The sequence below is a fragment of the Penicillium macrosclerotiorum genome (assembly GCF_028827735.1).
Source record: "Penicillium macrosclerotiorum strain IBT 26536 chromosome Unknown utg000010l_segment0_segment0, whole genome shotgun sequence".
Taxonomy (NCBI): Eukaryota; Fungi; Ascomycota; class Eurotiomycetes; order Eurotiales; family Aspergillaceae; genus Penicillium; species Penicillium macrosclerotiorum.
The window spans coordinates 1189984-1217741 of record NW_026643089.1 but is presented as its reverse complement, the minus strand read 5'-3'; the positions used below and the strand labels follow the sequence as shown (position 1 = coordinate 1217741).

Sequence of the window (27758 nt, the reverse complement as noted above, 5' to 3'; positions counted from 1 at the left end):
GTCTTCCAAACAACATTCCAATTATAAAGAGATATCGCATAAAGAGATATTGCACAAAGCACATATTTCTCCCATTGTTTTCTCAACACAATTCTGAACTTGACCCTATAAATACGACAAAGCCTCAACACAAAGGAGAATTATAGAAATAGGCCTCAAAGGACCTCAACCGGCAAATTCCTCTAGAAATAGAATGAGCGATAGTGTTCAGTATCAGAAATATCAAGGTGAGGGAGATTCATAAAACAGATGCTAGTTGAGCGTGCTTGATATGATGCTGCAGTAGTGGCAACAAAGACCATATATTGCCATATTGACTGATTCAATGGCTGGAAATTAACTTACTTTAAAAGAGAGACATGCAATATGTCTTTAACTGGTTACATAATTATTTTCTAGCTTATTGTATGCCCGAGATTGAACATTTAACAAAGACTCGATCAAGTACTCTTTTACTGTAAAACGTGTGGCCCTGAAAGTGGTCAATCTAAATTACTAGTGATTAATGCCTACAATACTTCAACAACTGTTTGTTGAGGATTCTCCTTGACTAAAATTTTAATTAAATAGAGTTCCATGATGGAATATGTCTGATTCGCCCCAGAAGCAAGTCTTATTCAGAATCATATATCAAGAAAACGAGTCCGTATCTAGCTCATTTCCTCATCTTCCCGTACCATTCTCCTAAATTCTCATTCCCTTTGGAGATGGCCGCATCCTTAGAAACTGTTAGTCTTGTTGTCACTTGGGCTCTAGATATCTTCTTACTTAGAAAATCACTTACCAACGCAGACCAGCCCTGCTCGTTCTGATCCAGAGGGTCTAAGCCATTGCCAACAAATGTCTTGAACACCGCCAAATTTAGGACCGCCACAGATGAATTCCACCGAGATTCCCAAGCAAGATCCCTCAGAGCAACGATATGGAGTAAATTTTCCCCACGCTTGTTCACTAGATGAAAATCACAGCCAACTTTTTTGAAGTACTGAATTGTATCTTGAACTGCTTGTTCTATTTCCGCTTCGGATTTTCGGTGACGGGGATCTTGGTTCTCTTCATCCAGAATAACCTGAGCGGTTCTCGCCCACCAGAAAATGGGGGTCTCACCATTTTGATCCTGCGAGTTCACGTCAATGCCCATGGTGTGTAGTTTACTAAACCATTTGAACCAATTTGAATAGATAACGACAGCTTTATGAAGAGCCGTTACTCCATCAGGTGGTGTTGTAAGGGGGTCTGCACCGGCTTCTAGGAGAATCTCCCATGCCCATTCTCGCTGTCTTCTTGGAGTCAGGTGAAACGGCGTGAACCCTTTTTCGTTACGCTGATTGACGAGCTCGGGGCATTCACGCGCGAAAAAAGAAAGAGTCTCCCTTTTAACTGCCTCAGAATAGCCATCGATATCTCGTGCCATCAAACAATGAAGCACATTTTCCCCGTGCTTGTTTACGGCGCGAATATTGGCTCCCCTCTCATACATATCCATGCATCGCATCTTCTCTCCCGGTGCAGCTGCTCTAAGTCCCGACTTTCGATGCTTGCAAGCTGCAAGAAAGAGAGTGTTTCCTTGAGGGTCCTGTGATTCAAGGTCTATCCCTTCCCGCCCAAGAAAGTAATCGTAGACTTCAATATGATGCCCACTTTGTATCACGCTGTGGAGGATTGTCACTTCCCCTTCATCCTGCTGGTATTGATTCTTGATTTGAAGAGGGTCGGCACCATGCTCTAAAAGAACCTTGATGATCGGAATGTGTTTCTGAGGATCGGAAACCTCGTGAAACATCAATGCACGTTCAAGAGGGTAGAGTCGCGGGACTTCAGATGAGAATAATCCCTTCTTATGCGTGCCTGACTCCTTTTGTTTCTCGGGTGGGAGCACATTGCAGTCTTGTCCAGTCGCCAGAATTTCTTGAATTTCTCGCATATCTTCCCTCCCAATGGCGGCTAGAAGAGCCGCCGAACGATCGGGACGACTGGGTTTCCCCTCATGCTGAACCAGCAGATGACTTATTTCAGAGTCTGAAATTTTCATGTCCAAGGGTGCAATACCATTTTTATCTGTTTGGTTTGGGTCGGCGCCGTTTTTGAGCAAGGCTTGAATCATGTATTTGCTCATGAAAGATCCATTTTGTGAGCATTTTATGGCCACGTGCAATGGTGTTCTGCCATTGCTATCTTTCATATCCGGATTAGCACCTCTTGCTAGAAGATACTCCATTGCCCACTTTTGCCACCAATACTGGCCTGTGGCAAGGATATGGAGTATCCCTTTCTCCCATTTCTCCCATGAGTTAGGAGATTTGTAGGTAGCATTCACGTCAGCGCCAAATTTTTCCACTAACAAGCGGAGAATTGGCATGTTGGGCGCATCTTCGCGAGCAGCAATAGCCAGATATGGACTCACAATTTTGGACCCCTTGACCCAGCTAGGATCCTGAAGTGAATGTGCAATTATACTGAACAGGAAACTGTACCTCCCGTGAATTAACATGGAAAGCAAGTCCTCGGTCTGTTTCTGTGTGACCGGGCCAAAGTCAGCCCCTGCATTGATACTTTTCTTGAAAGCTCCGTAATCTCCTTTGTTGAGGGCAATCTCGTACTGGATTTTGAGGCGAAAGAAGGGAACATTCAGATCAAGTGCATGGTCACCTCTAAAGGAGGGTGAATGACCTAGAGCTTGTTCAAGAAGACATATTATCTCCATTAGTTGACCAGCTCGCTTATCCCCAGTATGTAGGAACAGAGGACCTTTCTGAGATGGCGTATTCGATTTAGGTCCACTTTTCAAGATATCTTCGAGTAGTTGACGTGATAGCACCAGTGGCGTCTGGCCTAAATGATCTTGAATGTCAAGGCTTGCGCCGGCTTCCATCAACACGGAAACGCTTTCTTGGGAGATAGCTTTGCAGGCAGCATGTAACGGGGTACATCCGTTCTCATCTTCTTGGTTCAAAAATGTATCAAGGTATTCTAACTCTCTATAATGGTCCAAAAGAAAGCCAACATTGTTCGCTTTGCACGCCGAGGCGGCGATGTGGAGAAGATTCTGTCTGCGATCCGTTTGGATGGTTGACGAGGCGCCCTTTGAGATGAGTTTCATGAGAAGGACTTCTTTTTTAGCTCCAGCAAGGTGTATTGGTAGTAAACCCTGGTTGTTTCTCATATGAATCGCCTTTCTGTCATCTAAATCGAGCAATACATCGAGTGCAGGGCTATCGGGCCCTTTGCCTGGAATGAGCCTCAAGTCCGTCAGGCACAGCACATGTAGTGGAGTGTTTCCGTGCTGATCTTGATATGTGCTAGAAACACCATCTCGCGAAAGCCATTTGATTATCTTGATCGGTATAGCGGCTTTCTTTGCCGACTTGGATCTCATCAGAATGTGCATCGTATTTTCACCCGCCGCATTAACCAGTAAAGGATCTGCTCCCAATTCTAGCAATTCGAAAAACACGCTTTCCGAAGGCTCCCCTTGGAGAAACAAATGCAACACGCCATTGAGGTCATTGTCGACAGCTTTGACGTTGGCTCCAAACTCCCGAATGAAGTTTGGAATCTGATCAGCGTTATGCCCATCTTGCATCCCGGCAACCAGATGGAGCAGAGGGATGCGACCTTCCACGTCACTTGCTCCCATATCTACGCCAGCATCCAAAAATAGCCTGAAAATCGCTTGTGCATCTTCCACCGAAAATGAAGACCAGTTCTTGGCAAGGATATGCATCGGCCCTTCGCCAAGGTTGTTTTTCCGCCGCGGGTCAGCACCCAGTTTCATCAGCTCCGCAATAAGCTCTGCATTGCTCCTATAACGAGGTGCCATCTTATGATGCAAGAGTATGTTGCCGTCCCTATCCTGTGCATTCCAATTCCTCACAAACGGCGATAGCCACGATGCGTTTGATTGTTCCGAAGGACCTCGAGATTCGAGAATCGAATGAAACGGAACTTTCCCGCTAACCTCGTGTGCTTCATCCAATTTCAACCCGCATTTGATCAGTGTCTCCATCAAGGGAATCGATTCTTTGGATGCTTTGATCATACATAGCGTGGTTTTTCCCTCATCATTCAGTATGGAAGGATCTGCGCCGTTTTCCAAGAGAAGTTCCACTACGGAAGAGAGGTTTTTTGAAGCACTTATGTGCAGAGACGTGTTCCCACGGAGACCCTGGGCATTGACATTGGCGCCTGCGTCAATCAACACTTGGCAGCATTCTCGTGCTCTTTGAAGTCTTGCCGCGTCTGCAGTGCCCCAGCTAGATTCGCCACCGGTTTGAAATCCAGCGATAGCATGGAGCGGAAAAGAGGGAGCATCATCAGGCGAATGAGGTACCATAACACAACCATGCGAACGTAGACCTACTGACCCTTTATTTGGGTCTGCGCCCCTTCTCAGGAGCAACTTCATGGTTTCCAAGTGGTGATCGAGACCAGCACGGAACAATGGGGTATCGGAAGATCTGCCATTGACATTCGCCAGGGGCGAAGTCAAAAGCAGCTTGACCCAATCTGTCTTTCCGTAGGATGCAGCGTGGTCAAGAGCATCATCTATCTCTCTCTCATTGGTCACGAGCAAGATAAGCTGTTCAGCGACCTCCATGGCATTGGAAAAGAAAGCCTGGGAAAATGCTGATTTGCGACGTTCGATCCTTCCATCACGAGGTTTCATATTTAGCTCGCTATTCGGTACCCAATTCACCAGTGCACCAGCCTGGACCAGAAGTAGTACAATCTGGACATGATTATGGCTGGCTGCGTAGTCAAGTGGACTTTTACCGTCTCGATTGATTGGGTCTGAACTTGCACCATTTTCAAGCAGAAACTTGACCACCTCGTAATGACCATGTTGTGCAGCGATGGCCAAGGCCGATGTGCCGTCCGACATGGTAGTATCGCAAGAGGAGCCTTGTTCCATGGCGAGTCCAATCATAGATACACTTCCAGACCATCCTGCAACGTGAATGAGACCGAATGATGACAGCGAATCATCCGAGGGTCTGCAAACTTCCTTCATCCAGACGGCTATGCAATCTCTTCTCTCTCGCATTCCTTCCAGCAGTAGGCTTTTGAAATCGCCTGTGATCTCAGAAAGCTCCCTGGCATGAAGAAACCAATTGGATGCGGCATAATCTAGGAAGGGCATGCACTTCGTAGCCGTTCTCCAGAGCTTATGTGGCATCACCTCAAGATTATCCAATCGTTTACCATTGAAGTGATCTCCTATCAAGGTGCGAAAACATATACTGCTCAAGTTTTCGTGTGCATTCGCCGCCGAGATGATGGGAAGAATGGCCTGACTTTCCAAGCTTCGATTCTTGTCATGAATAAACTCAATGAAGGACTCATGAATCAGTGAGAAGGTATCATCTGCCAAGAATTTCAATAGTGGCCCGAAAGAGGACTTGATTAGCTCCTGATCCTTGGCTTCGGGTCCAAACTGCACTTCGAGAGCACGAGTGATCTCGAGACGACGTAATCGACGCCCAGCATATATCACCAAGGTCAAAACAGTTCTGCGGTAATCTTGGAGGGGCAGCGGGCCAGAAGTGCCAGCCTTCAATATGTGGTCGTATAGACCATATAAGTTCGGACTTAGGCCGACCAGTGACTGGTGAATGGCTACTGGATCGCTTTCGCTTTTGAGGATGAGCAAGGCAAGATGGGTGTATATGAATGATCTCCCCATGAGTTTGTTTTTAATCAGAGATTTGATGTCCTTGGACACTTGGAATGACTCGAGTTGTCCATCAACAAATGCGCGAACATCTTGCAACACGTTCTCATTCACCATGCTGACATTGATGGTATTTTCGAGAACTGCGGCGTTTCGACTAGTAAGAATAAGTTTCATATTCCCAACGCAAGCTTCTTGCAAGCCGAGTATCTGTTGTAGGAAATCTGCGTCCTCGGGATCTTGGAAGGCGTCCACCCCATCGATAACGCAATAAATCTTTGGTAAGTCTTTGATTGTATCGACCAGAAGGTCCCATAATTTGTTGAGAGCTACGCTCCGTAGACTATTCCAGGACCATTTTTCGCGCCGGGAAGGACGGTGTTTCTCTTCTAGAACGTCGACCTTGCCCTTCAGATCCGAGCTCCACTCAAAAGCTTGGGCCAGCCAACTTATAAGGAGAGATGATGATAAGCTCTGTTGTGATTGATTTTGGGTTGAATATTTGAGAGGTTCTTGAGGACAGAAGTATTGAAATGAGGGAACATCTGGTTCAGCCCTCTGAAGGTGATCCACGATCGATGCAGCAAGGACACTTTTGCCGGTGCCTGACGGCCCATGGATGTTTAATACGCTTCTGGCGATATCATAATGCCAGGTCGTATATTCTGGCGCATCAAGAATCCATTCGGTGGTGTCAGGAGCACGGCAGCTCAGGCTACGTTGAAACTCCCCCGAAGTAGATAGCAAGTAAGTCGGTCCGATATCCGGTTTGGTGGCTTCGTTTGCGGGCAGACCAAATGGAGGCTTTAAACACCTCATTGTTCTCGATTATTTATGAGGGTTGCAAGTCGTGATCACGAGGAGTGCTTTTCCCGTTTTTTTTTCCCTCTCAATATTCGCGACCAGAGGCTGGTGAAATCGGCTTTATACGCTAGTCCCTCGTGGGGCGGAGACCTGTTTACCGGCTCATCCTGCTGGCTAAAAAAAGCCCTGGGGCCTAGGAGCCACAGGGGCCGGATGGGGGCTAGAGAGACCCCCATTCGGCCAAGCTTGGACTCAGGCGAACCCCTCATTGCTTGGTACGGTTTTTTTAGTTCATTTTATTTCTACGTAAAAGGGCTCTGAGGCGACGCCAGTGCAACAGACTCGCATACAAACCCCTAGAAACAGCGCATGTGACTTACTACAGGGAGAAATGAAACATTGCTATATCTATTGGCCCTCATAGGGCTCTATGAAGAAGGAGACTCCATTATAATGATGGTCAAATGAATTGAACGAAGATCTGAGAGAGCATTGTGGACTTTTTGGAGTTTTTTTAAAAGGGGGAAGAGGAGACACTATTGTACAGGCCTACCATATGAGCGGAGTGGAGCCGAAGATGACCCTCGTAGTTTAAGCTTTAAAGCCAAATCAAAGTTTTTGGGGAGAAGGGCGAGTAGCTTTTTAGTGCAAGGCTTGCTCATGAAAGCCATATCCCCCTCATCGGAGATCAACGAGAGCATGAGTATACCAGTGGGGCCGGTTGGAACATGCCAGGCAGATCTCCTCCACTGAAATATTGTTGGGACAGCTTGCAGTCGATCTACGCAAGACCCAGGACTGGACACCAGCACTACCATCAAGTAGGTAGATCGAATAACCTGATCTTGGTGGCGGGTAGTGACAGGGCCCTACCATGTCTCCATACGATTGGAAGCAAAGCACAAGGTGAGCAGCAAGACTCCATTTCTGGACTGGAAATGCAATGCATGGAATAGCCTATGTACGAGTTGAAAGCGACCGTCCAAAGCGCAGTCCAGACCAGTTCAACCCGGAGATCGACTGTCTGACTGGCCTCCAGTCCAAATCCCAAAAAACAAAAACCACTCTTTCATCCTCAGGCTATCATGACTTCCCACCCATTTTTCGGTATTCAACCCCTTTAAAAAAACCGATACCGACCCGGTTGCCGAATAAAAACATTTCAAGTTGAACACGAAGCATGATATCATCCGTACAAGTAGCCAGCCATACCTGGTGAGTACTTTCGTTCGATAGGGAGCCGTGGTTCGGGGTGCCGGATTCTCGCGAATATTGTGGTTTCAAACATCGGTGAAAACTCGACACTCCGTCATGACTCCGGAAGAAGGTTCTTTATCGACGTGTAGCAATTTATGAGCCGGGGTTGGGGTTCATCTGTGTGGTAGTAGGTCAGGTCAGCCTTTCTGTACTGTGCAGGGTGTGCGATCGTGTAGATTCAAAGTTGCGACAAGTAAAATCGGTGAAACAAATGGGGTTCATCGGAAAATGGTTGGAAGAATAGAAATGCGGCGGTAGTGTAGTTGATGGATGAAAAATCAGTTGGTATGTACCTTGCGCTTGCCACCGGTCATGGTAACGTTCACGAAACGGCGGGTGTATTGGATGCGCTTGTAGGCGCGGCCCTTGGGCTTCTTAGCCTTCTCCTGGGGCTCGACCTGTATTCCGAATCACAGTTAGGAGGCGTTCAATAGACAAATCGCCGTTTCCTCAGCGATCACGACACACTGCGTGCTCGAATCTCGACCGGGGTGGCGACCAGAGGTTCGACGGGAGCACTTGCCTTAGGAGTGGCCGACTTGACCTTACCCGCACGGGCGAGAGAGCCGTGAACCTTACCCATGTTGGATGATTTTTGGCGATGGACGAAATGGGAGTTGCGTGATGTTGAAGGGGGAGGGAACGAGACGACGACGATAGTGCAAAATTGGGAGTGTGTCCTGTGTGGGGCTCTTAGCGAGCCCCCGTTCGGCAGCGGATTTAGTGGTTTCTCCGGCCGAGTCCAACATGGCCGAGTCAGGGGCTGAGTCATCCACTAGGCCTAATTCGGTGCCCGGCGACTAGCATGGGCAACCAATCAAGTATTCAGTATAACAGGTGTATGCGGTACTGTATATCGGGACCCGTACTATTGCCTGATAGGTATAAGACTGCACACAGGTTGAAGGCAGGTAATTGGAAATTTCAAGAAGATAACATATTGGACCCGTCGAGATGAGGCCTAAGCACTGAATACTCGATATGCAACTCCATAACACCAGCGCAATAGATGTACATTCCCAAAAAAAAAAAAATAGCCACAGCGCCCTCGGAAGCACCAGAGATGCAAACTATACAGTTATAGTCTTCTTTTTAAAAATGGATTAACCCATATTTCTCATTTTGCATTGGCTGCCGCCTCTTCGCGTTCCCGCTTTCTCGCCAAGTACCGCTCCTTAGCGCTCGAAACATCGGTGGCGGTCTTTCGGCTCTTGCTCTTCTCCGCAATCTCTTGTTGACGGGCCGCCTCGGCCTCTGCATCTTGGCGTGCCTGTGCCTCGAGCTGGGATGCGATCATCTCAGTCTGGCGGGCCCGCTGGGCGGCACGACCAGTCTGGTAGCCAGCACCACCGCTGGGTCGTGGTGCAGAGGCCTGTGCGGCCGATTTGGGCAGGACAGAAGGCGTTGTCCTCGGTTTTGGTGCCACATTCAATCCGGCAGTCAGGAGTTGTCGCTTATCAACCACCTGGCCCTCCTCATTGACGACAATACGAGCACCTTGGGCATTGAGATCGGCTGCCTTCTGGGCGTCGGTCTGGTCTTCGCTTGGCTGGGTGGTATCCTCGGACACCTCGCCAGCCTTGACTCGGCGCGCAGCCTCTTCGGCAGCCTTGACTACTTCGTTGTGACGAGCCTCGTCGCGTGACAGCACATCTCGATAGAAACCGACCATACCGGCGCCGCCATTCTGTTTCCGCCGCTCCTCCTCTTCTTTCTCCCGGCGTGCCTCCTCTTCCTCGAGCTTTCGCATCTCCTCTTGTTGGGCTTTGTATGCGCCTGTAACAAAGCTCTCTTTATCGGCAAATTCGTCGCCTTCTTCTTCCCGCTCCCTGGCTAATTGGCGGTCTCGCGCCCGCAGCTGATCGCGTTTCCGGATGTCTGCGCTGCGCAGCAAATTTGTCATGTATTTTGGTCCTTCGCTCTTGTTCGCTGCCGCAGCCTTGTCGGGCTTTGCATGCAGATTATCGTAAACCGCATCATAAGAGTAGATAGACGGGTCAAGCTCTTCGGCTTCTTTAGCATGTTTTTTGCTGCTGTGTAGTGCGGAGAGATTGGTGAATTTTTGGCCGGGCCCGGCTGGATTCTTTGAATGGGCTTGGTTCAATCCGAACTGCACTTCGCCCCATCGCTCGTTTTCCCTTTCTTCATCTTCTTCCTCATCATTGGCGAAGATAGATTTCTTGTTCAATGGCTTCGCATTCGGTTTTCCTGGCTTGCCGCTGAATCCCATCTGCATCTTTCGTTTTGGTGGTGATTCCGAGCTCAATTTTGATTTTGGAGCCGGCACTTCAAGACCACCGATTGTGGAGACTTCAACAGCGCCATCTTTTTGTTGGTCTTCATCTCCTGAGTCGTCGTCGAAAATGTTCTTCTTGCGCTTCTGTCCGAAGGAAATGCTCGGCTTCGGAGCCGAGTTCTTGTTCGGCAGATTTAACCCGGAGGTAAATTGGGGCGTCATTTTGGGTTTCTTGATAGTGCTAAACTGTGTGGGGAAATTTGTTTCTACATGCGCAATAAGAGAAAGGGGCAAGGAAGCAAGGTCGTGATGATTGCGGCCAGGCGTGAGTGACGTCGAAAGCGAAAAGCCGCGATAGAGCGATAAAGCAGTGGCTGGCTATCAGTCATGTGATGAGGAGCTTTGTATGGAGCTAACTATCATTTGCGCGTCGGTAATGCATACATTTCGTCTTGTAAATTGAAACCACCTATCAGACAGTAACAGTACCATATTAAATTATTATTAATTCTTGATGATAACGGGCCAAAAGTCATGTCGCTTGAAATTTGAATAGGACTTGCCACAGCCATATATGTATCTTATCAATCACGTGCTCGGTCCAAACAATGGCAAGTGGCCGACGTTCCCCGTCTGTTCCCCCCCATACCTATTTTATACCTCCACAATTATCAGCCGCCACAATGTCATACTACTTCACCATTCTCTCCCCAACAGATACGCCGATATTCAACATCGCGTTCGGCACGTCGAAAGGAGGCGGCGATGGCATTGCGCGCTTCCGCTTTCCCGACACCGCGCAGTATATGAATCAGTTCATCATCCACTCAAGTCTGGACATCGTCGAAGAAGCCCAGTGGACGAATGGCGGAATGTATGTTTCAATCTCCACTTCCCGAACTCATACAAACTCGGCGGGTTTTTGAAATCGCACCACCTCTCAGCTCCAGACTTACAATTTGCTCCTACAGGTACCTCAAGCATATCGATACCTATCCACCTGCCGCAGCTTATATATCCGCCTTTCTCACTCCAAGCGGTGCCCGTTTTCTGCTCCTTCACCAACCTCCCCAGCACCCTTCATCCAACAGCAATACTGGTCTCGGATCATCGTCGCTACTTGGCTCAGGCGGGTCCTCCGGGCGTGGTTCATCAAGCGCCATTGCGTCAAATCCCACTTCTCCGCAAACCGAAGAGGCTGTGCGTCAGTTTATGAATGAAATATATGAGAGCTATGTCAAAACAGCGATGAGCCCATTCTACAAGCAAGGAATGGAGATCCGAAGCCCCGTTTTCCGGGCGCGGGTGACTGCTGCAGGGAAGAAGTGGCTCTAGCATGCTTAATACCTGTTAAGTGTGGGATGGAAAGAATTTCATGTTGCTCTGTTTTGCAGCGAGGCGTTTTTGAGGGCTTGCATTATGTTTAGAGAATGGGGCATTTTTGATTGCCTGTCTGATGCGGTTTCTCTACTGAAAGTGGAATCAACAGTTTCGAAGCATTGTACTTTTACTATGTCGGTCTGGTTATTAACTTAATTATGAGTAACAACCAGGCATTAGAAGTTAGTATGCTGTGAAAGATACCCGAATGATACAAATGTACCGTGTATGGAACAGCCAATATGCTGCAAACTATGCCCAATAGCCCACTTTTGACTCTCAACAAACGTAAGAAAAGAAGCAGAATCAACATTGCTGTCACCGAAATTCCCAGACCCGCTAAATCCGCCAAACAAGAAGAAGAAAAAACAAACATGAACATGAGCCGGACAGCCCAAAACCGTGGCCGAGGTGTCATCGAGTTCAAAACGATTTCTCCGGTAAGTCCCATATCGACGGAATAAACATCCCGGTTCCCGAAACCCAGAAGAATGAACGCCAACCCAATTCCTTCCATTATCAACAATAAAAAGCGAGTTCGCTCAAAACGGGAAAAAAAACAGAGAACTTTCAACCAGAGCGTGGCCTTTTCAGACCGTCATTTGAGGTGCCAGCTTTTTCATGGTGATATTTTTGAAGCTCTCAACGGCGTGCACCACGTCTTCAAGCTTTGCAACGGCGCCGAAGATGCCACCTTCCATTTTTACAGACTCAATAGTGCCCGTATGCAGTGCTGGTTCACTGGCTGCTGTGCCGTCTTCCAGAATGACACAATCGAATCCACGGTCATTTGCTTCGCGCATTGTGCTCGAAACACAGACATCTGTGGTGACTCCGGCAATAATCAGATTCTTTACGCCTTTATTTCGCAAAATGAGCTCAAAGTCGGTATGTGCGAAGGCTCCTCTTCCGGGTTTGTCGATGACAGGCTCGCCAGGGAGAGGATAGAGCTCGTCAACAGTGTCGTGTCCCATTTCACCACGAATCAGGAGGCGGCCCATGGGCCCAGGAGAGCCTATGCCCAGGCCCGTGGCATTGTTGCGGGAACGGTAGGATTCTCGGCTGGACAGGGTGGACAGATCTGGCCGGTGACCTGGACAGAGTTCAGTAACCTTGGCAAGCCAGGTTATTTGCTTCGTGCGAGCAGAATAAACTTACCTTCGCGAGTGTGATATACGGGGAATCCTGCTGTTCGGAATATGTGAAGTAGATGCTGCAACTTGGGTATCAGAGCCTGCGCTGCCGAGATATCATAGCCCTGGTACTGGAGATATCCCCCGGGTGAACAGACTAGCAAAGAAATTAGTCGCGTGTCTCAGGAAATTAAGAGATGGGCCAAGAATCAAGAGAAACAAGGCCAGACGTACAATCTTTTTGCATGTCGATTATCACGAGCGCAGTTGTATAGGGAGTGAAAGTTGCATCGTGAGGCCAGTCATATGGTAGGGCCGGCAATTGTCCCTTGCGAACTTTATGATGCGGCACCTGTCGGGGCTTTTCGATAATGGGACCGTGATTATGGGTCGGATTGAGCACAGTCAAGGTCCAGATTCCGGGGGAACCGGCTGCGACAAGCATGAACGGGCAATCCATCAGCCGCGATGTCCGCCTGCGCTTTCGCGTCTCCTCCGTGAGCCCATTCCGTGGGCGGTAGTGGCCACCACGGTCGCATCGTAGCCACACTTTGGCAGTACGGCCAGGTTTCTTCTCAGTTGGCGTACTTGACGATTTGACGACCACATTGTAGCCGTGGGCCTTGCCGTGATTCTGGACCGCGGCGAGCAGAGACGACCTAGAACGGAAGCTTGGTCAGTACGCGATTTGGCCCACTTTATGCCGACGGTTGTGATACTGACTTATCAGGATATGTGCCTTCCGGAGGGGGAATCAATTGCATGGCAATGTCTGGAATGTCGTCCTGAAGGTCGCTCGGCGCGTCGAGATTCAGATCGGTGGAGTCCGCCATGTTGGACGTGGGTGGTTGAACCACGATCTCAGAGGGCTATTAATCTGTCCAAACCGGCGTGTAAGTACGGCGATCACATCATCGTCATCATCAATCGTCGCACACCAGTTCCAGCGGGACCTTGTACTGCGTGGAGAAGTGGTAGGAACCAGAGGGGGTGAGGGTAAACAAGTGCGTGGAAGCAATCTTGATGATCAGCCTCCGATCCAAGGGCTACCGTGCGTGGGCATAGCAACCCCAGTTCAGTGGAGGGATGGGGGACGAACTTGCGGAGAGCTTCGGGCCACAACAAACCAACGAGCGAAGCACAACCGGGGACGACACGACCGGCACCTTGTGCACGCCACCGTGTTAGACACCAAAAATCCAGGAAGTCCCTCGAAATGAATACAGAGAGGATCGCGCGGCTGATTTCCTCTAAAAGTCTCACTTGCTCTTTGGGGAATAGTGGAGGATTTGGGGCCTGAGGCAGTCAATATCGGGAGGCGGTGAGGCGGGCAGTAAATCAGGCAAGTCTTCAGGCACCAAGCCAGGCCACAAGGCACCCACACGGGCCCATTGATCGCTTTGATCGGGTTTAGCGCAAGTCGGCCCCCCTGACGACCGAAACATCAACACTCAGCACCCGATCTAATCATTAATCCCGCTTTGCGACAACAACCACCCACCTTCCACCGTGAGAGGTCCGTCTCCCAACAAAGAAAGAAAGGTAAGTCTGGTCGTTGCCGCTTCTTTTCGGCTCGATCTATATTCCTCTCACTCTCTCGGTGGAGGGTGAACAGCGGCACCGCCAACCCATCAACAAACCCGACCATCTGCGTCACCGCCTCGCCGAGGGGCTCTTATCAACAGCCGTGCGTTGTTGACTTGCGCCACCCACCACCACATGAGCCTAGGAAACCGATCTCGAGAGCTGTCGAAGGCTTTCCAATCGTGATCGACGGCGTTTTGCGACCAGGAGTGTTTTTTTGACCTAATTTGGTAACTCTGGTTCGGCGGATCTCTTCTCTGTGGCCCGTCTCTGTGGCCCGTCGCCCGGTGCCCAACACGGGAAGATGCCAGCCGCCGACGATTCGCCTACTGGGCAGAAGCACAGCAGCAGCTCGTACAGAGACGAGCTGGCACACTACAAAGCGCAGTATGAGCAGCTGGAGGCGGAACTAGCCGACTTCCAGGTCTCCAGCCGGGAGCTAGAGGCGGAGCTAGAGAAGGACATTGAGGCTTCAGAGAAGCGAGAGCGACAGCTGAAAGAGAAGGTCGATACTCTACGATATGAGGTGGAGGAGTGGAAGGTATGATGCCCATACTATATTGCCTCATGCGCATGCATTTATCAAATCCCGGAGTGCGGCGGAAGCTCATGCTATCGGTCAGACCAAATACAAGCAGTCGAAAACAGAAGCAAACAACGCACAAAATGCCCTGCAAAAGGAGGTGACGTCTCTACGCGATATAAGTCGAAACCTCCAACTAAAGCTACGCGATATCGAAGTTGCCAACGATGATTTTGAGCGGCAAGCCCGGAACACCACTTCGTCCCTGGAGGATATGGAATCCAAGTATAACATCGCCATCGAGCGCGGAGTGTTGCTGGAGGAGGAGGTCAAGAATGGTGAACAGGAACGTGAAACCCTTCGGATTGAGAACCAGCGTCTGCGGGACGAGCTGTCGGATCTCAAGGTCGAAGCCGATATTGTTCAGGAGAGACTGAGGAACACGGAAGGACATGGGTATCGTCGTCGCAAGCCTACTCCCTTGTATCGCAGCCCGTCCACTCCACAGACATTGGAGATCTTTGACCGAAGCTCCCCGGGTACTGCGACGTCTTCTCCTGTTTTCGCGACTCCCCCGGCCAAGGCATCACTCGTTTCCGTGACCGCAACCCCTCCATCTCCACCCATTTCTGAGTCCTCTGCCAACTTGCGCAGATCGATCAACGCGACTCCCACATTCCCTCGATCAAGAGCAGCGGGTGCCGAACCGGTGAATTCTCGCACCTTACACAATGCCAGAAGCCAACCGTCGCGCCCTGCTCACTCTCGCAACTCTTCCTTTGCCTACAGCACTACCTCTATTTCCTCCCGAAACAGCCTCTCCAGGCCGATTGCTCCGCGTTCGTCTGGTCTCCCCAAGTCAGGATCCTTGTATCAGATCCGTGGTTTGATTGGCAAGATGCAGAAATTGGAGGAAAGAGTTCAATCCGCCAAGTCACGACTACCGGCGCCGTCCGATACCTCATCTCGTGGATCCCCCCACTCCCGAAACGGGTCAGTAGCAGGCGATAGCCCCGTCCCGTCAACCGTCACTGTTCGAAGGAGCTCTCGCAAACGTTTGAGTGGGAGCAGCTTTGGATCCTCTGTTCGAGACAGCGAGGGAACCCCTTCGTATTTGCCCCAGAGTCGGCAGTCCTTTGGGACTCGTGATAGCCGCCCTAGCAGCCGAACGAGTTTCTCCAGCCGCAGTTCATTCAGCCAGAGCGTCCATTCCGGGGTGCCGATTGGCCGACCTGAAAGTCGATCGAGTCGACCCGGCGCCAAAACCCCCTAGGCCACTACTCGACCAACCCGACCACGGAGAGCCGGCGTCCGCGGTCGTCTCTCAGCAACCATGCAGGGCAGACCCCATCGATTGGGAGCATGTCTCATATTGAAGAAGACCTGGATCCGGAATTTTCCACACCCACGTCTCGCATCCCACAAGAACTGCGGCGACCCTCTTTCTCCGCAACGCCAACAGGGATCAAGAAGCGTACCACCAGTGGCGTATCAGCCATTCCCACACCCCGCGGTTTTAAGACAAGCATTGGGCCCGGGAGTAAGCCATCGTTGACTGAACAGAAGCAACGCGATCTCGGCGAGACCTTCTAAACTTCTTAAGTCTCTGTCCGTGTCCCTTTCCTTCCCCGACATTGCGCTACTGCTATAAGAGGGCTATAAGAGGGGGAGAATGGGATCGGGCATTGGATCCCACGAATGGCCCAGAGCCCTGGCGTATGTTCTACTCCATTGGAAGTTTCATTCACTTCTCGGATACCAATTACCAATTTTCGGAAGCCTCCCGTCCCCCCGTTTGTCTGGGCGTGTATGAGCCTTTGCATTCAACGTTATTTTGTTACGCAATCTTACAGTTAGCTGCCTGGATGGTGGCCCTCGAGACTAGAGTGAGGATGCTGCTCCCTTTCCCCCCCCCCGTGAATTTGCGTCACTTCTGTACAGCCCGTTATGATTATTCATTTTATTACTACTCCTCCTTTTTGGCGCGGATTCGGCGGTTTTTTGGGTCTCGCTGTCTCGTTTTCTTCGCTGTCTGCTTCCTCTCTTCCCATGAGCTCTTGCCAGCAACGGAAGCGAGAGTCTGGACAGATCTTCTTTTGATTGTTGATTGTTGCGGATTTGGATGGATTGTATGTATCTAGTCCCAGATAGACTCTGGGGTGTCCTAAGCTGTGTCTCAGCATCCTGTGTTTCGTTCTCCGACGTCGCGAGGCGTTTGACAATACCCACGATGTTATGTGTCTTAAGTTGTGCACAGGGAACTCCAGTTCCACGGATTTTTCCACCCCCTCCTCCCCTGTTCCGTCCCCGGTACCTTTCCCCACCGTAGTGCTCTGGATGTCCTTGCATGCTTCCTTGGAGGTACCTAGATAGTGTTGTGGAGACCTGGGCGTGCTGGGAGATACGAGGAAACCCTGGATATCCAATATATATAGAGAGAGAGAGAGAGAGAGAGAGAGAGAGAATCATCCCTCTAGAAACCTCCCCGGTGTATCGGTGTACCAGATTCTATAATGGATCCCGGATAGAGCCGTGTTCGAACTACATGCTGTGGGGGGTATGGGGTATGGGTGCCTCTCTGGATATTCCGAGGTTCGATCTTGAATCAATGGGTTCGAATGGTTAGACTAGTCAAGATCAACCGATATAGTGGTCCGCTACCCCAGTGAGGGGCCACGACTGCCTGGCCCAATATAAAATAAGCTTCAATTGCATTGATGTACTAGTCCCGACAATGCTGCCATAGTGATTGAGTTCCACATGCTTATATACATATTATATATATTTGGTGAGAGATCTCCCAACTTGACTTGAGTATTACCTTGTTTTCAAGGATCCACGATCTAGGTCATCCTATCTACGTATTCTTGATTGGTCCCCTGTGCTCTATTCTCATATATGAAGGTGGAAGAGTGCAGGACTGTCATTGCTCCTTGTCATTCGTGGCCACTAGGAAAGGCGGGCGACGAAGTTTGGGACGGAGGGCGTAGACCCAGTCTCGGCATGATCGTCCATCCCTAATTAAGTGGAAATTGTCGGGGCCAAAAGAAAAGAGAGAAAAAAAAAAAGATAAAAAAAAAGGAAGAAGAACCTTAACCCCCTCCCCCCTCCCCCAAACAAAAATTGCGGAGAATCTCAACGATTTCTCTAGCGGGCAACCGGGAGGGCCCTGCACGTCATTGTTCGCGGTCGGTATTCGATAGTTCCAATGTAAGTGGATGGGGGAGATGAAATTGGCACTCCAGTGACGAGCAGGCTTTTTTCCCCCATGATGCTTTGACACATATGGAGGACGATGGAAAGGACCTACAACTGTGGCCTACAACTATTCTCTATCGGCATGGCATTCGGGATGTATATATACTTAGTTCTGATGGGTTAATCTATCGGGGTTCCGAATTGTTCAGGATCGCCCGGGATAGGTAGCCCGATCGCAATTCCGGAACAAGTCGACTGACAAGAAAAGGAAACAAAAAAGGTTATTAGGAAACCCCCCCCCCCCCAAAAAGGAAAGAAAGAGTCACCGACTACTACGGTACTTCGTACTCGCTGGCCAAGCAACCCGTCGGACTGGTGGGGCAGGATTCATCCCTGTTGACAGCCGGAGCGGGCTTGCTGGGCTTGCTGAGGCTGGCGGGCACCAGGTCCCCGATAGTTCTGATTAGCTCGAGGACGGGAAGGGGAGAAGCAGATGGAAGGACATGAATGGTGTGAAGTATCACAGATCATAGGATAATAGGATAATCGGATGATACCATAAATACCAGAATATTATGAGAACGCCCATCCATCAGACTCGTAGTTGACTACCCTTCGGTATGGATTATGTAGGTATCTGGTTATCAGGCTCTCAGGTTCCCTGGCCTCTGAGTGGTCGCTGGAAGGGGCAAAGGCGGATGATCCCATTGGGCGCCAGCCCCAATGGCGCGAAATGGTGGGACGAAGAGGCCAGTGGAACCGGACGGCCCAACAATCGGGGAGTTGGGGAAGTTGACCGCAGTTGAGCTTTTGGGGGCCTCCAGCGGTGCTTCGATCAGCGTCTGCCGGCCAGGGCCAAGGTCCTTCCCGACGGTGTCAGCGTCCCCCCGGTCCATTTCTCGTGTTTTCTCTCGGAGACAGTCCTAGGCCAAAGTCGGAACGTGAATGTATCTCGAGCTTGCTCCTCGTCTGGTGTATATGCGCTGTAAGCTCGGAAATGCTGCTGTAGGGGCTCCCTATGCGCTCTGTAGGGATTCTGTATGCTCCTGACGATTCTCTTCGCTCGAGACGCCTCGAACAATCACGTCTTGCCGGTCTCTCGATCGCGCGGCCCTTCTGCCGGCTTCTCTGGGCCTCTCTGCCCATCTGTTTTTCCCTGCAGTTGGGGAACGGGACTCCACTTCGGCGGGCGCTCGAGTGGGCTCTTCAGCGGTCTGCGGGACGGTTGATTGGCTATGAAACTGGGTGGGACGTCAAGTGGAAATCATCCTCAGCATTTTTTTTTTGCGGACATCGAAAGGAATCGCCCAAACAGGAAGGGTGAATAGGGCCGTGGCCGTCGAGAATTGTTGTAGTTGAGTATTTGACGGTCCACTCTCTCGTCTGCGCTCCGGAACCGACTTTCTGTCTCCTTCATTCTCCTCTTCTTCTCCTCACATCCCCCGACCTCTTTTTTCCTTTTTCCCACGTAATCTTCACTTCTTGTTAATTCGGGTTTCTGGTGGTCCTCCCGGTACGTGTGTTTCTGACAATGCAACCCTCTTCCCCATTCTGGCAATCATTCTGGTCACTCCGGCCACTCTGGCCGGTCCCTTTCGGGCCCCAGCCAAGGCATACGACGGTGCGATTCGGTTCCTGAGGGGCTCGGGGCTTCGGGGGCCGCGTTCCTGGCCTGGAGAGTCGCCGTTTGCGACCATCGGCCCAATCCAGACGCCAAATCCCCCCGAGCTGGCCGCATCGGGCGAATTGTCGATCGTCAGCGATACAAGCCCCGCTGCCTGCTGCAGGACGGCCGGCGATGCTGCTTTACCAATTGATGACACCGGGTCTCCCGAATCTGTCAGGTTCCGAATTTCCCAGCTGACTCCGAATGGCTTCTCCTGCAGATTCTCTCTTCTTCTCCCGTTACCTCCGCAACCCGTGACGAAACCACCCCAACTTCCCAACCTCCCGGGGAAAAAAAAAACTTCCTCTTCGCCACAACCCGAGGGAGCATCCTGTACATTATTCTCTATCTTCTACTCCAGCTGCGCTGTTTAATTCTTTCACTCCGGCATTCCGGGATCTCTCCCTCCCCCCCCCCTCTCTCTCCGACCCCCACCTTCTCAGCGATTACGCCCGGCGCATGGGATTTTCTTGATCCGCGTGTGTCTGATTGATTGCTGCATCACATCCACATCATGGGCGTCCCTAGCACCAGTGCGCCTGTCAATGGCCACGGCAGCTCAAATGCCGCCAAATACGACATTCCCTCACATTTCATCGGTGGCAACCGACTTGACCTAGCTCCCCCCAGCAGTGTCAAGGATTTTGTCGCCAACCATGGCGGTCACTCCGTTATCACTTCGGTAAGCCCTTCATCGAATGGCCTTCCCTGGCCCCCTCTGCAACCCCCTTTACCCGAAGCAAGCCTGGAAAGCAAACACAGGAAACGGCAAATCAAGAAAAAAAAAGAGCACAACGATCTCGTTGAAGAGGTCCAGGCTGCGAGGTTCTGGAGGGGGCAAGTTGCGGCGACAGAGAGCAAAAATCAACTGACATGGATCCTTCTCCCCCAATTATAGGTCCTGATTGCCAACAACGGTATCGCCGCCGTGAAGGAGATTCGATCGGTCCGGAAATGGGCCTACGAGACGTTTGGCAATGAGCGCGCCATCCAGTTCACCGTGATGGCCACCCCGGAGGATCTGCGCGCCAATGCCGACTACATTCGCATGGCCGATCAATACGTCGAAGTCCCCGGTGGAACTAATAATAATAACTATGCCAACGTCGAGCTGATCGTCGACGTGGCGGAGCGTATGGACGTCCACGCCGTGTGGGCTGGTTGGGGTCACGCCTCCGAGAACCCTCGGCTACCCGAGTCATTGGCTGCGTCGCCGAAGAAGATCATTTTCATCGGTCCCCCCGCCTCGGCGATGCGCTCGCTGGGTGACAAGATTTCTTCCACCATTGTCGCCCAGCATGCCGGGGTGCCCTGTATCCCCTGGTCCGGTACCGGTGTCGACGATGTCCTGATCGACGACAAGGGCATTGTCACCGTGGAGGATGAGGTCTACAACCGTGGTTGCACCCATTCGCCCGCCGAGGGTCTCGTCAAGGCCAAGGAGATCGGCTTCCCCGTCATGATCAAGGCCTCCGAGGGTGGTGGTGGCAAGGGTATCCGTAAGGTCGAGCGCGAGGAGGACTTTGAATCCCTCTACAATGCCGCCGCCAACGAGATCCCCGGTTCGCCCATTTTCATTATGAAGCTGGCTGGCAATGCCCGCCATCTGGAGGTGCAGCTGCTGGCTGATCAGTACGGTAACAACATCTCCCTCTTCGGCCGTGATTGTTCTGTCCAGCGTCGTCACCAGAAGATCATTGAGGAGGCTCCCGTCACCATCGCCAAGCCCATCACCTTCCAGGCCATGGAGAAGGCGGCCGTCAGCCTGGGTCGTCTGGTCGGTTACGTGTCCGCGGGTACCGTCGAATACCTGTACTCCCACGCCGATGACAAGTTCTACTTCCTCGAGCTGAACCCCCGTCTTCAGGTGGAGCACCCGACCACCGAGATGGTGTCCGGTGTGAACTTGCCCGCTGCTCAGCTTCAGATTGCCATGGGTATCCCCTTGCACCAGATCCGTGACATTCGTCTGCTCTACGGTGTCGACCCCAACACCACCTCGGAAATTGACTTTGACTTCTCCAGCGAGGAGAGCTTCAAGATCCAGCGTCGTCCCCAGCCCAAGGGTCACACTACCGCCTGCCGTATCACGTCCGAGGACCCCGGCGAGGGCTTCAAGCCATCCAGCGGTACTATGCACGAGCTGAACTTCCGTAGTTCGTCCAATGTCTGGGGTTACTTCTCCGTCGGTACTGCCGGTGGTATTCACAGTTTCTCTGACTCCCAGTTCGGTCACATTTTCGCCTACGGTGAGAACCGTTCTGCCTCGCGAAAGCACATGGTTGTCGCCTTGAAGGAGCTGAGCATTCGTGGTGACTTCCGGACCACCGTCGAGTACCTGATCAAGCTGCTCGAAACTCCGGCTTTCGAGGACAACACCATCACCACTGGCTGGTTGGATCAGCTGATCTCCAACAAGCTGACCGCCGAGCGCCCTGACCCGATTGTCGCCGTCATCTGTGGTGCCGTCACCAAGGCCCATCTCTCTAGCGAGGAGGGTGTTGAGGAGTACCGCAAGGGCCTGGAGAAGGGTCAAGTCCCCTCCAAGGATATTTTGAAGACCGTCTTCCCGGTGGACTTCATCTACGAGGGCTCTCGTTACAAGTTCACCGCCACTCGTGCTAGTCTGGACAGCTACCACCTGTTCATCAACGGCTCCAAGTGCTCCGTCGGCGTCCGTGCTCTGGCGGACGGTGGTCTGCTGGTTCTTCTCAATGGTCGCAGCCACAACGTCTACTGGAAGGAGGAGCCTGCTGCCACTCGTCTGAGTGTGGATGGTAAGACTTGCCTTCTTGAACAGGAGAACGACCCCACTCAGCTGCGCTCTCCCTCCCCCGGTAAGCTGGTCAAGTTCACCGTCGAGAACGGCGAACATGTCCGTGCCGGCCAGGCCTACGCTGAGGTTGAGGTCATGAAGATGTACATGCCTCTTATCGCCCAGGAAGACGGTATCGTTCAGCTCATCAAGCAGCCCGGCGCTACCCTTGAGGCGGGTGACATCCTTGGTATCCTTGCTCTGGATGACCCGTCGCGTGTCAAGCATGCCCACCCCTTCACTGGCCAGCTGCCCGAAATTGGCGCTCCCGTCGTCGTCGGTAACAAGCCCCCGCAGCGCTTCTTCTTGCTTCACAGCATTCTGGAGAACATTCTCCGTGGTTTCGACAACCAGGTTATCATGGGTGCTACCCTGAAGGAGCTGGTTGAGGTCCTCCGGAACCCCGATCTCCCCTACGGTGAATGGAACGCCCAGTCCTCAGCGCTGCACTCGCGTATGCCCCAGAAGCTGGATTCTCTGCTGCAGAACGTGGTTGACAAGGCCAAGACTCGCAAGGCTGAGTTCCCTGCCAAGCAGCTCCAGAAGACCATTGTTCGCTTCATCGAAGAGAATGTCAACCCCGCCGATGCTGAGATCCTCAAGACCACTCTCTCGCCGCTGGTTCAGGTCATCAACAAGTACCTGGATGGCCTGAAGGTCAACGAGTACAACGTCTTCATCGGTCTGTTGGAGCAGTACTACGAAGTCGAGAAGCTCTTCAGCACTGGCATCAAGCGTGATGAGGATGTCATACTGAAGCTCCGTGAGGAGAACAAGGAGGATGTTTCTGGCGTTGTGCACACCGTTCTCTCCCACAGCCGTATCGGCTCCAAGAACAACCTGGTTCTGGCCATCCTGGACATGTATCGCCCCAACCAGCCCAACGTTGAGAACGTCGGCAAGTACTTCAAGCCTGTCCTGAAGAAATTGACTGAGCTGGAGGCCCGCGCCGCCGCCAAGGTCACTCTCAAGGCCCGTGAGGTTCTCATTCAGTGTGCCCTGCCCTCTCTGGATGAGCGTCTATCCCAGATGGAGCACATCCTGCGCTCTTCGGTCATCGAATCCCGCTACGGTGAGACTGGCTGGGAGCACCGTGAACCCGACTTCGGTGTCTTGAAGGAGGTCGTTGATTCCAAGTTCACTGTATTCGACGTGCTGCCTCGCTTCTTCATCCACCAGGACCCCTGGGTTACTCTCGCTGCGCTGGAGGTCTATGTCCGTCGTGCCTACCGTGCCTACACTCTCAAGGGCATTGACTACACTGCCTCCGCCGAGACGCCCTTCCTGTCGTGGGACTTCACCCTCGGCAAGTTGGGCCAGCCTGAATTCGGCTCTGTCTCCTCGACTCACCCCTCGACCCCGAGCACCCCGACTGCCGAGACCAACCCCTACAAGCGGATCAACTCGATCAGCGACATGTCCTACTTGGTCAACGACCCGGCTAGCGACCCCATTCGCAAGGGTGTGATCATCCCCATCCAGTACCTGGAGGACGCCGAGGAGCACCTGTCTCGTGCTCTGGAGGCCTTCCCCCGTGCTGGCTCTAAGGCTAAGGGCGCCGGTGATGGCCTGATTGCCAATTTGGAGGGCAAGCGTCGTCCTGCCGTCAAGACCGAGAGCGAGGAGCTTACTGGCGTCCTGAACATCGCCATCCGTGATATTGAGGACCAGGATGACTCCCAGATCGTCGGCCAGATGCAGAAGCTGCTCATTGACGCTCGTGAGGAGTTGCAAGCTCGCCGCATCCGTCGTGTCACTTTCATCTGCGGTAAGAACGGTGTCTACCCCGGCTACTTCACCTTCCGTGGCCCCGCCTACGAGGAGGATGAGAGTATCCGTCACAGCGAGCCCGCTCTGGCTTTCCAGCTTGAGCTGGGACGCCTGTCCAAGTTTAAGATCAACCCGGTCTTCACCGAGAACCGCAACATCCACGTCTACGAGGCGATTGGCAAGGGCCCCGAAAATGACAAGGCCGTTGACAAGCGTTACTTCGTTCGCGCGGTGGTGCGCCCCGGCCGTCTCCGTGATGATATTCCTACCGCCGAGTACCTGATTTCGGAGGCTGACCGCTTGATGAACGATATTCTGGATGCCCTGGAGATTATCGGCAACAACAACTCCGATCTCAACCACATCTTCATCAACTTCTCCCCCGTCTTCAACCTGCAGCCCATCGATGTCGAGCAGGCCCTCGCCGGCTTCCTCGACCGCTTCGGTCGCCGTCTGTGGCGTCTGCGTGTTACCGGCGCTGAGATTCGCATTCTGTGCACCGATCCTACCACCGGCATGCCCTACCCGCTCCGTGTCATTATCAGCAACACCTACGGATTCATCATCCAGGTTGAGCTGTACATTGAGCGCAAGTCCGAGAAGGGCGAGTGGATCTTCCAGAGCATTGGCGGTACCACCAAGCTCGGCTCCATGCACATGCGTCCTGTCTCGACCCCCTACCCGACAAAGGAGTGGCTGCAGCCCAAGCGTTACAAGGCTCACCTTATGGGTACGCAGTACGTGTATGACTTCCCGGAGCTGTTCCGCCAGGCCTTCCAGAACAGCTGGACCAAGGCTGTTCAGTCAATCCCGTCCCTCAGCTCCCAGCGCCCTCCTGTTGGCGAGTGCATCGACTACAGTGAGCTCGTGCTCGACGACACCGACAACCTGGTTGAAGTTTCTCGCGAGCCCGGCACCAACACCCACGGTATGGTTGGCTGGATCGTCACTGCTCGCACCCCCGAGTACCCGCGTGGCCGCCGATTCATCATCGTCGCCAACGACATCACCTTCCAGATCGGTTCCTTCGGTCCCCAGGAAGACAAGTTCTTCCACAAGTGCACTGAGCTCGCTCGCAAGCTGGGTATCCCGCGTATCTATCTGTCTGCCAACTCCGGTGCCCGTATCGGTATGGCCGAGGAGCTAATTCCCTACTTCTCCGTCGCCTGGAACGACGCCGCGAAGCCGGAGGCTGGCTTCAAGTACCTCTACCTCACCCCTGAGGTCAAGAAGCGCTTCGATGCCAGCAAGAAGAAGGAGGTCCTCACCGAGCTCATCCATGATGAGGGCGAGGAACGCCACAAGATCACCACTGTCATTGGTGCCAAGGACGGTCTCGGTGTCGAGTGTCTGAAGGGATCTGGTCTCATCGCTGGTGCTACCTCCAAGGCCTACGAGGACATCTTCACCATCACTCTGGTCACCTGCCGCTCCGTCGGTATTGGTGCTTACCTTGTTCGTCTGGGCCAGCGTGCTATCCAGGTCGAGGGCCAGCCGATTATTCTGACTGGTGCTCCCGCCATCAACAAGCTGCTTGGTCGCGAGGTGTACACCTCCAACCTGCAGCTCGGTGGCACCCAGATCATGTACAAGAACGGTGTCTCGCACATGACCGCCAACGACGACTTCGAGGGTGTCCAGAAGATTGTCGAGTGGATGTCTTTCGTTCCCGATAAGAAGGGTGCTCCTATTCCTATCCGCTCCTGGTCTGACGACTGGGACCGCGACATCGCCTACTACCCGCCCGCCAAGCAGACCTACGATGTCCGCTGGCTCATTGGTGGTAAGCAGGAAGAGGAGGGCTTCCTGCCCGGTCTGTTCGACAAGGACTCCTTCGAGGAGGCTCTTGGCGGCTGGGCCCGCACCGTCGTGGTCGGCCGTGCCCGTCTTGGTGGTATCCCCATGGGTGTGATTGCTGTCGAGACTCGCTCTGTCGAGAACGTCACCCCCGCCGATCCTGCCAACCCTGACTCTATGGAGATGATCAGCCAAGAGGCCGGTGGTGTCTGGTACCCCAACTCCGCGTTCAAGACCGCTCAGGCTCTCCGTGATTTCAACAACGGTGAGCAGCTGCCCGTGATGATCCTGGCCAACTGGCGTGGTTTCTCTGGTGGCCAGCGTGATATGTACAACGAGGTCCTGAAGTATGGTTCGTACATCGTCGACGCTCTCGTCAAGTACGAGCAGCCCGTCTTTGTGTACATTCCTCCCTTCGGCGAGCTGCGTGGTGGCTCCTGGGTTGTCATCGACCCCACCATCAACCCCGACCAGATGGAGATGTACGCGGACGAGGACGCCCGCGGTGGTGTCCTCGAGCCCGAGGGTATCGTCAACATCAAGTACCGCCGGGACAAGCAACTCGACACCATGGCCCGCCTGGACGCGACCTACGGCGAGCTGCGCCGCTCTCTGGAAGACACCAGCCTCAGCAAGGAGCAGCTCTCCGCCATCAAGGCCAAGATGGCCGAGCGCGAGGAGCAGCTTCTGCCCGTCTACCTCCAGATTGCCCTGCAGTTCGCGGACCTGCACGACCGCGCCGGCCGCATGCAGGCCAAGAACACCATCCGCGCCCCGCTGCGCTGGCAAAACGCCCGTCGCTTCTTCTACTGGCGTCTGCGCCGCCGCTTGAGCGAGCAGCTCATCGTCAAGCGCATGGTCACTGCTGCCCCCAACCCGTCCCCGCGCTCCGGTGCCCCTGGCGCCATCCCCGCCGCCGCCGCCGCGTCCACCCACACCACTCCGGAGTCCGCTAGCGCGGTGCACCTGCGCACCCTGCACGCCTGGACCGGCATGCTGGACGACGAGCTCGAACATGACGACCGCAAGGTTGCCACCTGGTACGAGGAGAACAAGAAGGCCGTCCAGACCAAGGTCGAGGCCCTGCGCACCGAGGGCGTCGCCTCTGAGGTTGCCCAGCTGCTTATCGGCAACAAGGAGGGCGGTCTGCGTGGTGTCCAGCAGGTGCTGTCTATGCTGCCTGTCGAGGAGCGCGAGTCTGTGCTCAAGTACCTTGGCTCGGCGTGAAAGTATGAATGAGGAGGAGAAGTTCATGATGTGATGTGTTTTCTTTGTGACTTTGGCTTTTTCTTGAGATGATTCTTTTTTTGTCAATGGGGCATGGTGTTTTGCTTCTTTTTTTTGCGTGTCTGATTTTGGTATATTATTATCAACATGAATGTGTTCTTTCCCCTCTTAGATTGTTTCGTCGTGACGAATATATTTTAATTGGAACTTTTCTCGATACTTTCGTTTCTTTTCTGAATCAGTAAAAGATAAGATATTTTTTCCTACTGAGGGTACATGGTAGTATATCAAAATGTTTAGTATCAGCGGATAGTGTGATCTAGAAGCCATGCCATAACAAGGTGATCTTCCCAGAAGTACTTTGCTACTGATCTGACCAAGGCCGTCATTCAACGAGCCATGTTTGACTGCGAGATGATAGTATCCAAGGAAGGCTATGTCAAACACCACGTCACACACCACCACTGCCTGCGACTCGGCCTTATTTAGCGGACGCGAAGATTCAGAGTTCCCTTCCCCCCTTCCCTTAATTCCACTGCAGTATCCCGCTTTGTCTTCCGCTGCTTAGGTGGGCACGTCAATCCTGGATCTGCGAATGGCCCATGTTGTCGAACGAATTCTGTTAGAGCGCATGGTGCTCCGAATTACAGCTTTGCGCGGCGCCTTGACAAGCAAGGCGGTGCTGCGTTGGCGTGGA

The 27758-nt window shown here is 52.5% G+C and overlaps 8 protein-coding genes across 8 annotated transcripts; 3 read left to right on the top strand and 5 right to left on the bottom strand.

Moving 5' to 3' along the window:
* Nucleotides 1–655: 655 nt before the first annotated feature.
* Nucleotides 656–6490, bottom strand: N7462_010083 (Ankyrin repeat-containing protein; the record flags this gene model as incomplete). The annotated part of the gene is made up of 2 exons (XM_057081797.1): nucleotides 656–718; nucleotides 785–6490. 2 exons carry the CDS (start codon nucleotides 6488–6490, stop codon nucleotides 656–658), a joined length of 5769 nt encoding a protein of 1922 aa, XP_056928837.1.
* Nucleotides 6491–7825: 1335 nt separating this feature from the next.
* On the bottom strand, nucleotides 7826–8315 carry N7462_010082 (40S ribosomal eS30 domain-containing protein; the record flags this gene model as incomplete). The annotated part of the gene is made up of 3 exons (XM_057081796.1): nucleotides 7826–7849; nucleotides 8026–8130; nucleotides 8199–8315. The coding sequence occupies 3 exons, from the start codon at nucleotides 8313–8315 to the stop codon at nucleotides 7826–7828; spliced, it is 246 nt and encodes an 81-aa protein (XP_056928836.1).
* Nucleotides 8316–8849: 534 nt separating this feature from the next.
* N7462_010081 (splicing regulator NSRP1-like domain-containing protein) lies at nucleotides 8850–10190 on the bottom strand (the record flags this gene model as incomplete). The annotated part of the gene is made up of 1 exon (XM_057081795.1): nucleotides 8850–10190. The coding sequence occupies one exon, from the start codon at nucleotides 10188–10190 to the stop codon at nucleotides 8850–8852; it is 1341 nt and encodes a 446-aa protein (XP_056928835.1).
* Nucleotides 10191–10651: 461 nt separating this feature from the next.
* On the top strand, nucleotides 10652–11303 carry N7462_010080 (TRAPP subunit TRS20; the record flags this gene model as incomplete). Its single annotated transcript, XM_057081794.1, has 2 exons — nucleotides 10652–10842; nucleotides 10940–11303. The coding sequence occupies 2 exons, from the start codon at nucleotides 10652–10654 to the stop codon at nucleotides 11301–11303; spliced, it is 555 nt and encodes a 184-aa protein (XP_056928834.1).
* Nucleotides 11304–11938: 635 nt separating this feature from the next.
* On the bottom strand, nucleotides 11939–13314 carry N7462_010079 (cysteine hydrolase family protein; the record flags this gene model as incomplete). Its single annotated transcript, XM_057081793.1, has 4 exons — nucleotides 11939–12441; nucleotides 12507–12638; nucleotides 12716–13140; nucleotides 13205–13314. The coding sequence occupies 4 exons, from the start codon at nucleotides 13312–13314 to the stop codon at nucleotides 11939–11941; spliced, it is 1170 nt and encodes a 389-aa protein (XP_056928833.1).
* A 1055-nt stretch (nucleotides 13315–14369) lies between these two features.
* nde1 (nuclear distribution protein NudE) lies at nucleotides 14370–16181 on the top strand (the record flags this gene model as incomplete). The annotated part of the gene is made up of 3 exons (XM_057081792.1): nucleotides 14370–14606; nucleotides 14689–15804; nucleotides 15828–16181. The coding sequence occupies 3 exons, from the start codon at nucleotides 14370–14372 to the stop codon at nucleotides 16179–16181; spliced, it is 1707 nt and encodes a 568-aa protein (XP_056928832.1).
* Nucleotides 16182–18430: 2249 nt separating this feature from the next.
* Nucleotides 18431–18682, bottom strand: N7462_010077 (uncharacterized protein; the record flags this gene model as incomplete). Its single annotated transcript, XM_057081791.1, has 1 exon — nucleotides 18431–18682. One exon carries the CDS (start codon nucleotides 18680–18682, stop codon nucleotides 18431–18433), a length of 252 nt encoding a protein of 83 aa, XP_056928831.1.
* Nucleotides 18683–19966: 1284 nt separating this feature from the next.
* Nucleotides 19967–27061, top strand: N7462_010076 (acetyl-CoA carboxylase ACC1; the record flags this gene model as incomplete). The annotated part of the gene is made up of 2 exons (XM_057081790.1): nucleotides 19967–20134; nucleotides 20351–27061. The coding sequence occupies 2 exons, from the start codon at nucleotides 19967–19969 to the stop codon at nucleotides 27059–27061; spliced, it is 6879 nt and encodes a 2292-aa protein (XP_056928830.1).
* Nucleotides 27062–27758: the final 697 nt, after the last annotated feature.